This window comes from Leucoraja erinacea, chromosome 1 (assembly GCF_028641065.1).
Source record: "Leucoraja erinacea ecotype New England chromosome 1, Leri_hhj_1, whole genome shotgun sequence".
Taxonomy (NCBI): Eukaryota; Metazoa; Chordata; class Chondrichthyes; order Rajiformes; family Rajidae; genus Leucoraja; species Leucoraja erinaceus.
Genome location: NC_073377.1, coordinates 154,223,777 through 154,240,799, shown reverse-complemented (window position 1 = coordinate 154,240,799; position 17,023 = coordinate 154,223,777). Strand labels below are relative to the sequence as shown.

General features: G+C 41.3%; 1 protein-coding gene across 1 annotated transcript in view; it reads left to right on the top strand.

The window, feature by feature from the left end:
- Positions 1-12: 12 nt before the first annotated feature.
- Positions 13-17,023, top strand: part of npy1r (neuropeptide Y receptor Y1) — a 30,382-nt gene continuing 13,371 nt past the window's right edge. The window contains exons 1-2 of the mRNA XM_055646081.1: positions 13-150; positions 13,459-14,286. Coding sequence (XP_055502056.1) covers positions 13,588-14,286 — 699 coding nt within the window. The 5' untranslated portion in view covers positions 13-150; positions 13,459-13,587. The remainder of the gene's footprint in view (positions 151-13,458; positions 14,287-17,023) is intronic.

The window sequence follows — 17,023 nt, the reverse complement described above, 5'->3', positions numbered from 1 at the left end:
ATGGAAATCTATTCCTCCACCAGTCCGCAGAGACAGCCCCCAGCTCCGAGACCCGCCTCCTCTGCAAGTAAAAAGGGAGCAACTCGCATTGATGAATTATTCACCAAAGAGCCGGGTGCAGCAGCAAAAGGCAAGTTCGTCTGTGTACAGGTGGGTTTGGTTTGGTTTGTTATCCCCTTTGAAAACCGGTCTTATTGCCTCGCCGTTCAGAATTATCAATAGATATTGAAATGTATACATTTATATATTTCAAACAAGAAATGTCGACTCTGAATGTGTTATCAGGAAGCGTTCAAAGCACAGGTTCGCTTTATGCAGACGCGATAGCCGATTGTTTCTGGGCGAAGTGGGTCAGAAATGTTACAGGTATTTTGCTTTGCCCTGCCACCGACAGGAGAGAGACCTGGTTCTTTAAAAAATATATATAATCTACAGAAAAGCAGTCCGTTCTCCCGGGCAGTGGCAATGTAGACTAACCACTGCGCGAAACGCCCCTCAGTTTGATGGCATTTCAGGGAAACTTTTAGACCGCACTGACTGAGCTGGTACTTTCTGAGTTTCTTCACGAGTGATTGGAATGTGCGGTTTAAAGTATTTTGCAAGCGGTGATCTCTGGTGCGAATCTGCCCAAGCAAGTTATTGGAATTGTTGTGTTTATATGCACGTTGACGCGATGTTTAAAGCCAGCGATCGCTCTATTTAAGTAAAAGAAAACATTCTGCGTGTTTTTATGATTTTACATTATGGAGGAATCTTAAAGATGTGCTCTCAAAACTCAGTGCCCTAACAGATTGGCTTTACGCGCTGCACAGTATTATATCATTGATGCAAAGCTTTGTGCCTTATATCTTGTGTCCTGTGGCTTGTGTTACCTCTCTGCCACCTCTCTATCTCCCCGTTGCTTCGTTCAAGCGAGTGCCCTGTTTTAGATTTTTTTTAAAAGATGAAAACGCGGGAGATGGAGATGGCTGTGAAAGCGGTTCGTGTCAATGTGATGGAGCACATTCTGAAATGAGACAAGGAGCGAAAGAGTCAGCGGAGTGAACCAGGGTAACGGGGGAAGAGTGAGCAGAGGTAGCTCGGTCAAACTGCAGAAAAAGGGTGGGCGAGTGGGAGGGAGAAAGTGGAGTGAAATAGGTGAAGTGTGGACGTATGCGTGCCTGAGTGATGGAGATTGTGGAAGGAGAGCAGTAAAAGGTCATTTCTATGGGGTGAGTAGGGAGGATGTGATTTGTGGGAGAAACAATACAAGTTTATCATCTCAGTTATCCTGGCGTGGGAGAATAACAACTTAGCGGCCCCGAACTACACTCCCGCCGACTGTCAGTCTATCAGTGAGTTCATGACTGTCTTTCATATCATCTGATGTATTATTAATGGCGGTGATTTATGTGGTGCGTATGTTTTATATGTACACCAGTTTGAGAATTAATTAATGTCAAAATTAAACTGAACCCACAAGCAGAAATTCAGGTCAAACATTGACGTCTATTATTAATACAACCATGTCACCTGTCTTAAACTAAAAAAGCTTGACATATTATTTTGCTGTTGAAAATAATAGTTTGAATATTTTTGTTTAGCTCTCCCACACTGAATTGAAGCAGAAATGCTCTCTTGTGTCAGAGTTCTTAAATAAATAACGTTCAAAACACATTAGGCAAAATAAATTAAGAAGATAACATTATGAATTTTAAAATATATATTTTTTAATAAGGAGCTTGAAGATAAAGCTGGGTCTTTATCACCATTGCCCAGGTCCCCAATCTTTCCCCTTTTCCTGCTCATTCCTTAATGTTTCCCAAGTTACTGTCAGCATAAATACATTCTGTTATAACTCTAACGCTTTTAGTAATACAAAGAATAATCACAGAGGGGAGCAGACTCTGAAGATGGGTCCCGACCTGAAATGTCACCCATCCTTTTTCTCCAGAGATCCTAACCCGCTGAGTTACTCCAGCTCTTTGTGTCTAGCACTTGTAGTTGAACTTCTCTCTTTGTTCTATATCGCACATCACTTTCCTGGGCTGCTGGACTTAACCATAAGGTTCTTACATTGGAGTGGGGTAGACCATTCGACTCAGTACAGTCAGAGTGCCTTAAACTTACAACACAAAGTGCTGGAGTAAACTCTGCGGCCCAGGCATCATCTCACTGTCTTTGTTGCTGGAGATGCTGCCTGCCCCACTGAGTTTTGTGTTGTACGCAGGATTCCAGCAACTGCTGTCTCTTGTGTCTCTGCCTTGTACTTAGCCTCTGTGTATTATTTCGCGATATCCGACAATTCAACCCAATTAGCCACTAATTTTTTCATTGAGAGTTCCCAATATGAAATGACTGCTATTGTCCTGCTTCTGTGCTGCAGAAATAGGTTTCCTGCCAGCCAAAAGTGTTATCCATACCATGGTTTAACTTTCTAGCCTGAAATTGCCTTCCTTACAGTTCCTACATAGAAACATAGAAACATAGAAAATAGGTGCAGGAGGAGGCCACTCGGCCCTTCGAGCCAGCACTGCCATTCATTGTGATCATGGCAGATTGTCCCCTATCAATAACCTGTGCCTGCCTTCTCCCCATATCCCTTGATTCCACTAGCCCCTAGAGCTCTATCTTACTCTCTCTTAAATCCATCCAGTGACTTGGCCTCCACGGCCCTCTGTTGCAGGGAATTCCATAAATTCACAACTCTCTGGGTGAAAATGTTTTTTCTCACCTCAGTCTTTATTCTAAGATTGTGGCCCCTGGTGCAGGACTCGCCCAACATTGGGAACATTTTTCCTGCATCTACCTTGTCCAGTCCTTTTATAATTTGATGTGTTTCTATAAGATCTATAATATCTTCTTGGGAAGATGAGAAGATTGTGGCAAGCTCTTCTGCAATCTCCAATGCTATCCTCCCTCTTCAACCTAATATGCAACCCATCTGGACCAGTGAATATAGCCAGTATCCTAACAGCTCCTTCTCATCGATACTTACCCTTATCCTTATTCTAAAACCTTCCCGACAACTTCTTCCTTGGTAAAGCAGGACTTTCAAGAAGAAAAGCAGCAAACTATTCCCCACAATCCTGCAAGTCCAGGAGGAAAGGATTGACAAGGAGATGTGACGTACAGTTGCTCCTTGCTGTTGCACGGTAGTGTGTAGGAGTTTACACCTATCTCAGAATAAAAGGATGTACCTTTGATTCAGAATAAAAGGACATACCTTTAGAAAGGAGATGAGGATGATTTTTAAGTCAAAGGTGGTGAATCTGTGGAATTCATTGCAGTCATAGGAAATCATTGACTACACGCATGTAATGATCAAGATAACCTCAGATCACACAGGATTACTTGTTCATGGGCAAGGGGTTCCCCTCATCCCCTCACCTGGATCAAACCTGGGTCTCTGGTGCTGAGAGACAGTAGATCGACCAGCTCTATATTTAGAGGTATATTTTGAGGAAGAGGGTACAAACATTATACTGATCTTGAACAAAAGACCAATTATGATCACAATCCAGCACCTTCGTTGCCACAGCCTTATAACAATGTGAACAATGTCATGGACTCGGACCTGAACTTCAACAGCTACTTTAAGACAATCACAAAGTCAGCCGACAATCACCTTAAAAATATATCCAAAGTTAAAGGACATGGTTCAGCAGGATTTGGAAAAACATGTCCATGCATTTATCTTCAGTAGACTTGACTACTGTAATGCTGTCTTTACCAGTGTCCCTAAAAAAATCGATTACACAGCTGCAGCTGATTCAGAATGCTGCTGCTCGAATCGTCTCGAAGACCAAGAAAGTGGATCACATCACTCCAGTTTTGAGGTCTTTACACTGGCTTCCAGTGTGTCAAAGAATTGATTTCAAAATATTGCTGTTGGTTTATAAAACACTGAATGGTCTAGTGCCAAAATACATTTCTGATCATCTGCTACATTATGAACCATTCAGACCTCTGAGGTTGTCTGGGACACGTCTGCTTTCTGTCCCCAGAGTCAGAACTAAACATGGAGAAGCAGCGTTTAGTTTTTATGCACCACATATATGGAAGAAACTTCCAGAAAAATGCAGGTCCGCTCCAACTCTCAGTTCCTTTAAATCAGGGATGATGACTTTCTGTTTGACACTGCCTTTAATTAAATTAAATAATTATTCATTTCTTGCACTGCACTGTAACTTATATTCTTGTATTCTATACTTGTCTTATTCTATTTTAACTTGTTTTATTTTATATTCTTTTTTAGTGACTGTTTTTAATTGCTTTTGATTGCTCTGTAATGCTTTGTGTAAAGCACTTTGAATGGTCCTGTTGCTGAAATGTGCAATCTAAATAGACTTGCTTGCTTGCTTGAAGGGTCCAGAGAGGATGTAGAACAAATTTGCTGGAATGGTCCCAGGGATGATGGATGAGGGATTCAACAACGAGGTTAGCCTGGAGAACCTGAGGTTGTTCTCCTTGAGATGAGGTGGATAAATAGAGGTCTTCATCACTGGCTTTCATCAGTCAAAGTATTGAGTATAGAAGTTGGGAGGTCATGTTGCAGTTGTACAAGACGTCAGTGAGTCCACGTTTAGAGTATTGTGTTAAATTCCGGGCACCATTTTCTAGGAAAGATGTTGCCAAGCTGGAAAGGATGCAGGGAAGATTTACAAAGATGTTAACAGGACTAGAGGTTTGAGCTATAGGGAGAGGTTGAGCAGGCTAGGTCTCTATTCCTTGGAGCACAGGACGATGAGGGCAGACCTTATAGAGGTGTACAAAATCATGAGAGGAATAGATCGGATAGACGCACAGAATCTCTTGCGCAGAGTAGACGAATTGAGAACCAGCAGACATAGGTTTAAGGTGATGGGGACAGATTTAATAGGAAACTGAGGGGTAACGTTTTCACACAAAGGTGGCGGACATATTAAACAAGCTGCCGGAGGAGGTAGTTGAGCCAGGTACTATCACAATGTTTAAGAAACATTTGGACAGGTACATGGACAGGTGAGTTTGGAGGGATGTGGGCCAAATGCAGGCAGATGGGACTAGTGTAGATGGGACGTGATGGTCGGTGTGGGCAAGTTAGGTCAAAGGGTCTTTTTCCATAACATATGACTCTAGGTATAGAATACAGTCACTGGTTTAGAAAGTGCAAGTAGAGGGAAGTTCTTTTCATTTCCAGAACAAGAGGACATGGATTAAAAACTTGAGGCAGAGAAAGACATGAGAAAGACTTTGACTCATTGTAGCTTTGACCTGGTTTTTACTGCTGATGGAAACAAAATCAATCAGTGCCTTTAGAAAGGAGCCAAACAGGCAGCGGAGAAGTACAGTTTTGCAGTTCAGTTAGGAACGATCAGGAAAGGAAACCAATAGGAATGGCCTTGTGCAAAACACAAAGTGCTGGAAGAACTCAGCAGATCAGGCAACATCAGTGGAGGAAATGGGCAACCTACAATCTGAGTAGTGTCCCTTCTTCAGACTGATGGCAGTAGAGGGAGCAATTAGAATGGGGAATAGGGGGCAGATCAATGTCTGATAAGTGATAGGTGGATAAAAAGGGCGGGCAGGGGTGTTGGAGGGAGAGGGCTTGAGTAAATGACAAAGGCCAGAAGTAAAAAGGAGACAAAGGTTGTCAGATAAGGAGAGAAGAGGAGGAATGGAATGTAAACCAAGAGGGAGGGATATGGGTGGAAGGAGACAGGGGGGAGTGGAAAGAGCAGAAGTAACGAGGAAATTAGAGACTTGGGGATGGGAGATATTCTTGTGCTGTGTTGTAACAATCTTTGATACAATTCCATGATCCAGGGTTGTTCATCATGACCCTTTGTGCCACAGAATAACCAAATAAGCGACACTCACAAAACTTTGCAAATCATTTGAAAAGTTTGATGCCCCAAAATTTGCAAAGCTAATAACAACAATTAGAAATGTAACTCGACCACCAATAAAAGACCAAGCAAATGGTGCTGAACCAGCTCTCAGCAGGACGACTGCCTCTCACATGGTCACTCTTGTAGGCACCAGTGAAGTGGCAGTATCCTTAGATGCTCCATAATGCTGCTGCACCCGCTGAGTTTCTCCAGCATTTTTGTATACCTGGCAGTATACATTGACTGACTGGCATGCAACCAGCCATCTGTTTAGTTCCTGGAAGCTCACAAAACTCATAGAAACTGTATTCGGTCAAAAATCCGTGTTACCATCATCCGTAATAAGCAATTGCCATATTGAAGTTGTCTGGGGTCTATTGCAAGGAGATTTTCCAGTACGTTGCCTGAATGTGGACGTTGTGTTGGAGACGAGCTTCTCAGGCGCCCTCATGTTTCGCACATTTAATCCTTTGCTCCGCCCATCCTCTGTCTCACCCCCACCCGCTCAGATTGGTTTTGAATTTGCATTCTATCAGGGTTTAACATTTCACCTCCATGACTGGCATCCCCCTGCTTCAAGTCTTCGCAACCCTGTAGATGTCTGATAGTTCTGACACTTATTTTACATGTTCAAAGGGACTGTAGAACCCAAAAGGACACCAAATGTTGGAGTAACTCAGCGGGTCAGGCAGCATCTCTGGAGAACATGGATAGGTGACGTTTCGGGTCGAGACCCTTCTTCTGATAGAAACATAGAAACATAGAAAATAGGTGCAGGAGTAGGCCATTTGGCCCTTCAAGCCTGCACCGCCATTCAATATGATCATCCAACTCGGCTGATCATCAGTATCCTGTACCTGCCTTCTCTCCATACCCCCTGATCCCTTTAGCCACAAGGGCCACGTCTAACTCCCTCTTAAATATAGCCAATGAACTGGCCTCAACTACCTTTTGTGGCAGAGAATTCCAGAGATTCACCACACTCTGTGTGAAAAATGTTTTTCTCATCTCTGTCCTGAAGGACTCCCCCCTTATCCTTAAACTGTGACCCCCTTGTTCAGGACTTCCCCAACATCGGGAACAATCTTCCTGCATCTAGCCTGTCCAATCCCTTAAGAATTTTGTAAATTTCTATAAGATTCCCCCTCAATCTTCTAAATTCTAGCGTGTACAAGCCGAGTCTATCCAGTCCTTCTTCAAATGAAATTCCTGACATCCCAGGAATCAGTCTGGTGAACCTTCTCTGTACTCCCTCTATGGCATGATTGTGGTGTTGGGGGGTGGACAGAGATGAGGGTAGGGGCAGTTTGATAGGCAGGTGGCTGCAACAAAAGGCCATAGATTAACGCCAAAGGTGTGAAACAGAAAGATTGAAACCGCATTTGTGAAGCCAGAGGAAATAATGCAGGAGGAGAAGGAGTGGAGAAATAGGTGCAAGTCCAGATGGGGCACAGGGAAGGGGATGGGGAGGGTAGAAAGGGGTTTAGAGGAGAAAGGGGAGTGGGGTATTGTCGGAGGATTCCCAACTATGATGTTGACACTCATCTACACCTTCACACACTATCCCATTGTTAGATATGAACGTAGTAAAGGCACTTTCCTGAAGAATTCTTTAAACAAATATAGTTTCCATTTCTTCTCATAAGTTTGTTCTTCAAATGGAATTAAACATGATAAATGTCAATTTATAAGTCTAGAAACATTCTCTTGTTGTGCACTGATAGTTTAAACAAGTTTATGGTAAAATAAGAGGTTAATAGAAACATAGAAACATAGATATTAGGTGCAGGAGTAGGCCATTCGGCCCTTCGAGCCTGCACCCGCCATTCAATATGATCATGGCTGATCTACTGATTAATATTATACAAAGTTATCTTTTAGCATTATCTTTTGTGAAGAAGCCACACTAAGCACTTTAATTGATATATTTTAAATATCATGCTTCACTTAGCATAGCATATCAATCAATATAAATATCAGGCCTGTGCGAAGAAGGGTCTCGACCCGAAACGTCACCCATTCCTTCTCTCCAGAGATGCTGCCTGTCCCGCTGAGTTACTCCAGCATTTTGTGTCGCTTCATTTACTTCGGAGGATGATTAGATATTCAGATCGGAAAATTAACTTCAATACATTCTCTATTCATTAAAGTAATCAATAAGGAATCAATTCTGAAGTATTTTATTCTATAATTGTTTTGCTCAATTTAATCGAATCTGAGGTTTTCTCATAACTAATATTTCCTGCTGAAAGTGACAGATTTTGTGGCTGGAGGCTGATTTAAAATAAAATCTGCCATCGTACAAACAGTTTGTAGTTTTTTATTCTTCCTTCGAGGAAGCAGAATATAATATCCAAATACAGTGACGTTTTCAGTTAAAAAACTGTAAGAATTTGAGTTCCAAGCATGCTAGTGATAAATGATTAAAATATCTAAAATATTTGTCTTGACATCCCACTATTAAATATTTGCAATGGTTTATTTCAATGAAATAACAACATCTCAGAAAAAATGAGCAACCAGAAGACTTCTCATCGTAAATTCACATCCGATAAAATATAGGGAAAAAAGGAATGAATGGCTCAGAAAAATTCCTTCTAATATTTGACATCGACGCATGGTGTTTACAGGTGCCAACCTTTATATGGAGTATGTGGCTTCATGTGGATCCCTTGCCAATTTCCCTCACATTTAAGAAAGGAATGCCCTCCATTTACATTTATAGAACCTAGTCTTGCTTTGCTTTGTAGATCCAGTTTTTAATGGAACTTGATAATTAAATTCTAAAACAATAATAAGATTCGCATATGCAGCCGTCTTAGAGCAGAAAAAATATTGCAAGGTACTTCACAGATACACAATTAAATTCAGAAAGGAGATAATCCATGAATCAGATCCTGATATTAGAGGGAATCAGCCTCTCACTAGTTACTTTGCAGCATGGTAAGTAGACTAATTGACACCATGCTTCTTGCACTGGGTGCATGAACAAGGAAGCTCCTATTCCTTTAGAACTGGAATAAGCAGTAGCTGATGACATGCACAGCCCATTATATATATGACCTAATGTCCTGGAGATATTTATAATGACCAACTCAGAGTTTATATAACTGATTTAGCCATAGTTCGTAACAAAATCAGATTTATTGAAACACCCCATGATTAAGGCATTTTAGGATGTAGAATAGTTGACAGTTCTAGTGATAATCTAGTTGCTGAATATTACACAGTTCCAGGGAATAGCAAGATAAATGATCAGAATCAATATTTGTTGGTTTGTTAAGCTGAAAGGCTATGCCACGACAGAAAACTGTACATCCTTGGCTGCAACTCGCAAATAATATAAGAGACAGCATCAAAAAGGCTGTACTCTGGCTTTTAAACCAGCGGCTTGAATGTCAAAGAATGTTCAAACGATAACATTTAGGATATCAAAATTTAAGATGCAAACTTTACTGGAAAGAAATATCCTCCATTTACGTTGATAAATCAAGTATCTAGTACCAGCTGATAGTTAATTCATAAAACAATAACAACTTTCATTTGCAGTATATAGCAATTTTAAAAACAGAAAAATACTGCAAAGCACTTCACTGAAACATAATTAAATTCAAATAAATATGTCAGGAAAGGAGATTGACCTGATTCTGATATTAAGCTGAATCTGATCAATGAGATAAATTTTATTTAAACCAGAGTACGGGCTGATATAGCTGCAGGTTCAGCAAATTCTAGGCAAAATAAAAATGCATGTATTAAGGGTTCTGGGCTGCCAGAGATGACAAATTTAAAGAGATAAGACCATACACCAGGAAAATATTTAAACAAACAAACGTGGAATGGATTAGGGACCAGAAGTGATAGAATTCAACCAGAATAACCAATTGGTGCATGTGACAATAAATGTGAACTTGAGCTTGAATAATGGACGAGTGAGGCTGTGTGGGATGGTATAGGAACAGAAGGTATTTGGATATGATTAAATAAGGATGTTGGGCAGGAGGCCAGTTGGACAACAAGAAAGGCCTGGATGACTAAAGATGAAGGTACTTTGAAATGTTAGTGAATGTATAGCTAAGATGGAAGTGGAATGAGGAATTCTTAGTAAAGGAGAAGATGGGTCCAGCCATGACGAATATGGACTTAAAACCACATTGAGGAAGTCTATGATAGTTCTTGGAGAGCCACCGCGGTAATTTTCCATCCTGCATGAGGCCTCCATGCAGCTGGCAAGCTTCCTCTTTTGTCTCTACACATGCGTCTTCCATCAACGTCTTCAGCATCGTCTTGAGTGGCCGTCCAGGGTCACGTCTTCCATGGGTGGGTTCAATGAGGAAAGTAGGGAAATGAGGTTCAATGTTCAATGAGGGGGCAGACAATGAGGAAAGTAGGGAGCAGAAAGATGGAAGGGATGGAATTGGGTTGTCAGTTTTGTCAGATAACCTCACATTTATCCGCATTAAACTTCATCTGCCGTGCATCTGCCCACTCACCCAACCTGTCCAAGTCACCCTGCATCCTCATAGTATCCTCCTCACAGTTCACACTGCCACCCAGCTTTGTGTCATCTGCAAATTTGCTAATGTTACTTTTAATCTCTTCATCTAAATCATTAATGTATATTGTAATTAGCTGTGGTCCCAGCACCGAGCCTTGCGGTACCCCACTAGTCATTGCCTGCCATTCTGAAAGGGACCCGTTTATCCCTACTCCTGTCTGCCAACCAATTTTCTATCCATGTCAGTACCCTGCCCACAATAACATGTGGATGGAGCTGTTGTGTTTACTCTTTCGAGCGCTAATTAGACAGAATGGGTGGGGGGTGGAGGGAGGGGTCGAGTGAGTTGGCGATGTGATTAAGGAATTGAAGAGATTAATCAGAAATCGGTGTGGAGACAGGGAATTAATCATGGGAGGCACAAAGATACTTTATGGGTGGGGATCAGTGACAATGAAAATTGATTTGTGTTTGAGATTCCCTGGCAGTGGGGCAAGTGAGTACAGGCACTTGAGTTATTGACGTCAGCTCTCAAAAATCTTGGACATACTTCATTGTTTTGACTTTGGATGTGGAAGAAAATTTAGCTTGTGATGGAAAGGCGACTATTGCAGTCTGTTTAACCTCACTATAAATCTCCTGTGCATATTTGTGGCATGAGCATAAGGGGACCAGTCAAAAAGCTGCTAGCACAGTGCCCATGCACAAGGCATCTAATCGCTTCTAATCGATTGATAGATACAACCTGGAAACAGGGTCTATGCCCCACCAAGTCCGCACCGACCATTGATTATTCTTTCACATTAGTTCTATGTTACCATAAAGTAAGGAATAGGAGCAGAATTGGGCCATTCAGCCCATCAAGTCTACTCCGCCATTTAATCATGGCTGATCTATCTCTCCCTCTTAACCCCATTCTCCTGCCTTCTCCCCATAACCTCTTGACACCCGTACTAATCAAGAATCTATCTATCTCTGCCTTTAAAAAAGTCCACTGACGGCCTCCACAGCCTTCTGTGGCAAAGAATTCCACAGATTCATCACTGTCTGACTAAAGAGACTAACGTTATCCCACTTTCGCATCCACTCCCATTTACGAGGGACAATTTAAAGAAACCAATTAAGCTACAAACCTGCACATCATTGGGATGTAGCACCCAAAGGAATCCCACGTGGTCACAGGGAGAACGTGCATATTCCACACAGATAGCCCCCTAGATCAGGATCGAACCCAGCCCTCTGATGCTGTGAGTCAGTAGCTCGATCAGCTGTGCCACTCTGAAAATCTTTGGTATTTACATTTAATCGCATAGCGCTAATATCATTCTGCTATGCAACGGAACATCAAGTCTATGAAGTCCAGAAAGCAAATAGCTCCTGGTATTGCCAGCAATCTTGTTTAACTCCAAGCTGGTGTCTTGATCTGACAGATAGAATTAGTGGCAGGAATGCAGATTGCTATTGGGCCCATAGGCAATGATTCATCTCATGACAAGCATAATGGAGGGATTTGAAAAACCAGGGGAGTTGGTGGAACAGGAGAGTTATGCGTCATCAGCATGTGAGTGGAAACTAACCCCATGTCTTTGATATGACTCTGAAACCAGGATGCAATGAAAGGGTGCATGAGGGGCCTGTAGCAAAACAAAATCTCATAAAAAGATGTTTAATTTAGATAAGTAGTTATTATTTTATATTAAATTTGATCCTTGTGGGAATCGTGGGGTAATAATGTGGAAGAACTGAAGCAAAGTCATTCCAAGTGGGATGCTTGCAATAATTGAATAGTTAAGTGAAGAATCGAGGCAGGTAGTTTATATTTTAGAGGGACAGCGCGGAAACAGGCCATTCGGCCCACCGAGACTGCGCTGACCTGCACATTAACAGTATTCTACACACACTAGGGATAATTTACAATTTTTACCAACCAATTAACCTTCATCTCCTAATCTAAGGAAAGACATTCTTGCCAGAGTACAGAAAAGGTTCACCAGACTGATTCCTGGGATGGCAGGACTTTCATATGAAGAAAGACTGGATAGACTCGGCTTGTACTCGCTAGAATTTAGAAGATTGAGGGGGGATCTTATAGAAACGTACAACATTCTTAAGGGGTTGGACAGGCTAGATGCAGGAAGATTATTCCCGATGTTGGGGAAGTCCAGGACAAGGGGTCACAGTTTAAGGATAAGGGGGAAGTCTTTTAGGACCGAGATGAGAAACACAGAGCGTCATGAATATCTGGAATTCTCTGCCACAGAAGGTAGTTGAGGCCAGTTCATTGGCTATATTTAAGGGGGAGTTAGATGTGGCTCTTGTGGCTAAAGGGATCAGGGGGTATGGAGAGAAGGCAGGTACAGGATACTGAGTTGGATGATCAGCCATGATCATATTGAAGGGCGGTGCAGGCTCGAAGGGCCGAATGGCCTACTCCTGCACCTTTTTTCTATGTTTCTAAACATGTACATTTTTGGAGTGTGGGAGGAAACTGAAATTCCTGGGGAAAACCCACGCAGGACACGGGGAGAACGTACAAACTCCATACCGACAAGCTCCCGTAGTCAGGATCAAATCCAGGTCTCTGGCACTTTAAGGCAGCAACTCAATCGATGCTCCACATTTATGCTGCTGTTTTTCCCACATACTCTTCTTCTTCCTTTTCCTTAGCTATACAATGTAGGATAGGTTTCAGAGAAATAATATTTGCATGCATTCTGTTTTCACAAAGACATCATGGGGAAATTCAACTTTAACATTTTATTTTTCAGGAGATATGTTCAGAAGTATAATTTATCTAAGTGTTCCCAGAATCTCAGTTTGCAAACCCTTTAATACCAATTAACATTTAAACTACAGTATTAGATTATGAGAATCATGTTATCTGATAATATTCAGACGTTCAAGACCAAACACCCGCTGCTTAGATTTTACTCCCATTTATTTGAATGCTTGATCCTGATAAAGTATTTAAGTGACAGAATGACCATATATTCTCCATATTGCAAAGTTAGATATTTGTAATAGGTTTATTTAATCATGCCCAGTTAATATTATTTGAGATTTGCTTTTAGTTACTGTATTTGTGGTAATATTTATTTTCAATTATAGGAAGGTTCGTGCATATAAAGAAACGTGGAACCAGTGTGAAATGTGAACAGAACATTCTTCTCTGAAGACAACTTTGCCAAACTTTTTATAATTCACTTTGCACTTCAGTAAACACTGTTTGGAACCAGAATGGATGGGACAACTCCTGTTTACGCTGAAAATCATTCCATTCGTTTTAACTTATCCGAGAGAAATTTTACCTTTGATCATTTTGACCAGTGTTATACGCCACCTGCCATGATTTTCACATTAGCTCTGGTGTACAGTGCCATCATCATCCTTGGAGTTTCCGGCAATCTGCTTCTAATCATTATCATAATGAAACAGAAAGAAATGCACAATGTCACAAACATTCTGATAGTCAACCTGTCAGTCTCCGACCTACTCATCAGCATCATGTGCTTGCCTTTCACATTCGTCTATACGTTCATGGACCATTGGATTTTTGGTGAGGCCATGTGCAAGATGAATTCCATGATCCAGTGCATTTGTATCACCGTCTCCATCTTCTCCTTGGTCTTGATTGCGATTGAGCGGCACCAGCTGATAATCAACCCCCGTGGTTGGAGACCAAGCAACAAGCATGCCTACCTAAGCATTGCCATCATGTGGATAGTGGCCATGCTGACAGCATTGCCTTTCCCACTGTTCCACATCCTAACGAATGTGCAATTCCAGTATGACCCGAAATACTCCGAAGAATTTGCTGGGAAGTATTTGTGTTTTGACCAGTGGCCAGCAGAAAACCAGAGGCTGGCCTACACCACGTGTCTCCTGGTATTGCAGTACTTCGCACCGCTCTGCTTTATATTCATCTGTTATTTTAAAGTAAGTCAGTAAGTAAGAAGTGTCTGGATTTTATGATGATCTGCCTGGTTTATGTGATCATAGTTGATTCGGTTTTTCAATCCGATGTTTTGGTTTTCAAGCAATCGAATCTGGAGCAGCTGATGTATTTCAACATAATGTCACAGTGAAGCAGTTTCAAAACAATTCTGAAACGAATCGTTCAAGACAACGGCAGATATGGATAGTTTGCAATAAAACGTGTTCCCTTAACATGAAGTCAATATAATGCAGGCGAAGTAGGAATGACTTTGTGCTTCACACAGAGTAAATTGATTACAAAGTGATTTCAATTGGGATTTAGAAAACCACTTTGGAAATTGACAAAAAAAGCTGTCTTGGATTTAAACAGCTTGGGGGGGGATTGTTTCCCTGCAGTAATCAGCCACCATTGTCTCATAGTAACACAGCTCCTACTTTAGCATTGCATGTCAATGAAAATGACAAAAAATCCCTTCTATTCATCCTTGTGTTGTCTGTACCTTTTTTAGCATGAAGTAACAATAAAAAAACATCACTGCAAAAAGACCTTTATTTTTGATAAACCCTGCAACAAAAATAACTTTATTATTGCCAGAAACTCTCCAGGCCCCCATATCTCACTTTTCTCCATTGACGCTATTGTCTTATTGGCTGCATAACATGATTTCTGTAACTGTAACCATCACATTATAGCAACAGATTGGTTCCACCAAGATGCAGCACAAAACGTCACAGGAGATACTTTTTCCTTGTTGTTATCAAACTGTACAACCCCCTCCCCCCCCCCACCATTGCACATCCCCGACCTTTCCACTCACCATTTTAATTTATTGTTTATTTATCATTGTGCTCTTTAACTGTTGGCAGAACAATTTCCCTTGTGGGATAAAGTTACATCACGTCATATCGTATTGCTGGGTAGCAGGGTGAACTGTGAGGTGGGTGCTATGAGGATGCAGGGTGACTTGGACAGTTTGGGTGCGTGGGCAGATGCATGGCAGATGCAGTTTTATGTGGATAAATGTGAGGTTATGCACTTTTGTAGCAGAAACAGGAAGGCAGTTTATTATCTGAATGGTGTCAAGTTGGGAAAAGGGGAAGTACAACGAGATCTGGGGAATTCTTGTTCAATAAGCTTGCAGGTACAGCAGGCAGTGAAGAAAGCGAATGGCATGTTGGCCTTCATAACAAGAGGAGTTGAGTACATGAGCAAAGAGATCCTTTAACAGTTGTACAGGGCCTTTGTGAGACTACACCTGGAGTAGGCAGTTTTGGTCTCCAAATTTGAGGAAGGTTATTCATGCTATTGACAGAGTAGGTTCACAAGGTTAATTCCCGGGGGAGGGGGACTGTCATATGTTGATAGAATGGAGTGGCTGGACTTGTATACTCTGGAATTTAGAAGGACGAGAGGTGATCCTATTGAAACATAAGATTATTATGGGTTTGGACATGCTAGAGTCAGGAAACATGTTCCCGATGTTGGGAGAATCCAGAACCAGAGGTCACAGCTTGAGAATAAGGGGTAGGCCATTTAGAACGGAGATGAGGAAAAACCTTTTCTCACAGAGAGTTGTGAATCTGTGGAATTCTCTGCCTCAGAAGGCAGTGGAGGCCAATTCTCTGGAGGCTGTCAAGAGAGAGTTAGATAGAACTCTTAAAGATAGAGGAGTGAAAGGATATTGGGAGGGCAGGAACAGGGTACTGATTGTGGATGATCAGCCATGATCACAGTGAATTGCTGTGCTGGCTCGAAGGGCTGAATGGCCTACTTCTGCACCTATTGTCTATTGTCTATTGTATTATAGCAGAACTATTCGTAATTGTCATGAGTGGTGCCAGACAGAAATGTTAGCTTGCACTCACTATAAACAATCAAAAATTTGGCTATATGCATCTTTGTGAGTACTGTATTGGTTAAATGTATTAAGGTGATTACACTGAAAATGAAGGTTATATACATGAATTAGAGTCATAGTCATAGAGTCTTACAACATGGAAAAATGCCCTTCGGCCCAACTTGCCCACACCGGCCAACATGTCCCATCTACACTAGTCCCATCTACCTGCTTTGGCCCATATTCCTCTAAACCTGTCCTATCCATGTACCTGTCTAAATGGTTCTTACAAATACGAATGCATTGGAAAACCTAGTGTGCATGTTATAAGTCTGTACAAATTTATTTGGGATACCTGAAGTCTTTGTCACATGAATATGATTTTAAAATCATTGTAACAATACAATATGTATTGTTTATTTAAGAGATATCTGGACATTAACTATATGATATCACATTTTCCAAAATCTGAATTCAAATCACAACTTTAGCAGACATTTAAAAGTCTATAAAGATAACAAGAGTGAGAGAAAATTGTGCTGATTATTTCTCTACTTCCCAATTATGCTATAAGATTGCAACATTGTCTGTAGTTAAATGTAACAACGACTACTTTCGTTCAGAGTAAACCATCAAAATTGTCCAAATGGACCAAATTGATACGACTGTAATGTCACAGTTTTTTTGTTTTTTTGGTTTTTTTTCACTAATGCAGGACACTCAGCATCAGTGAAGGGACAACATAATATATGGTGTCCCTTTGAAAGAAATGTTCACTTGTCTGTGGATTTGATGAATGCTTCTTGCATATCTTGCTTTAAGATTTCCACCATTAGCAGTTTGTTCTGCTTTTCACAAATTTAAGCTTTCTGATGGGTTGACTGGGGAACATGAGTAAT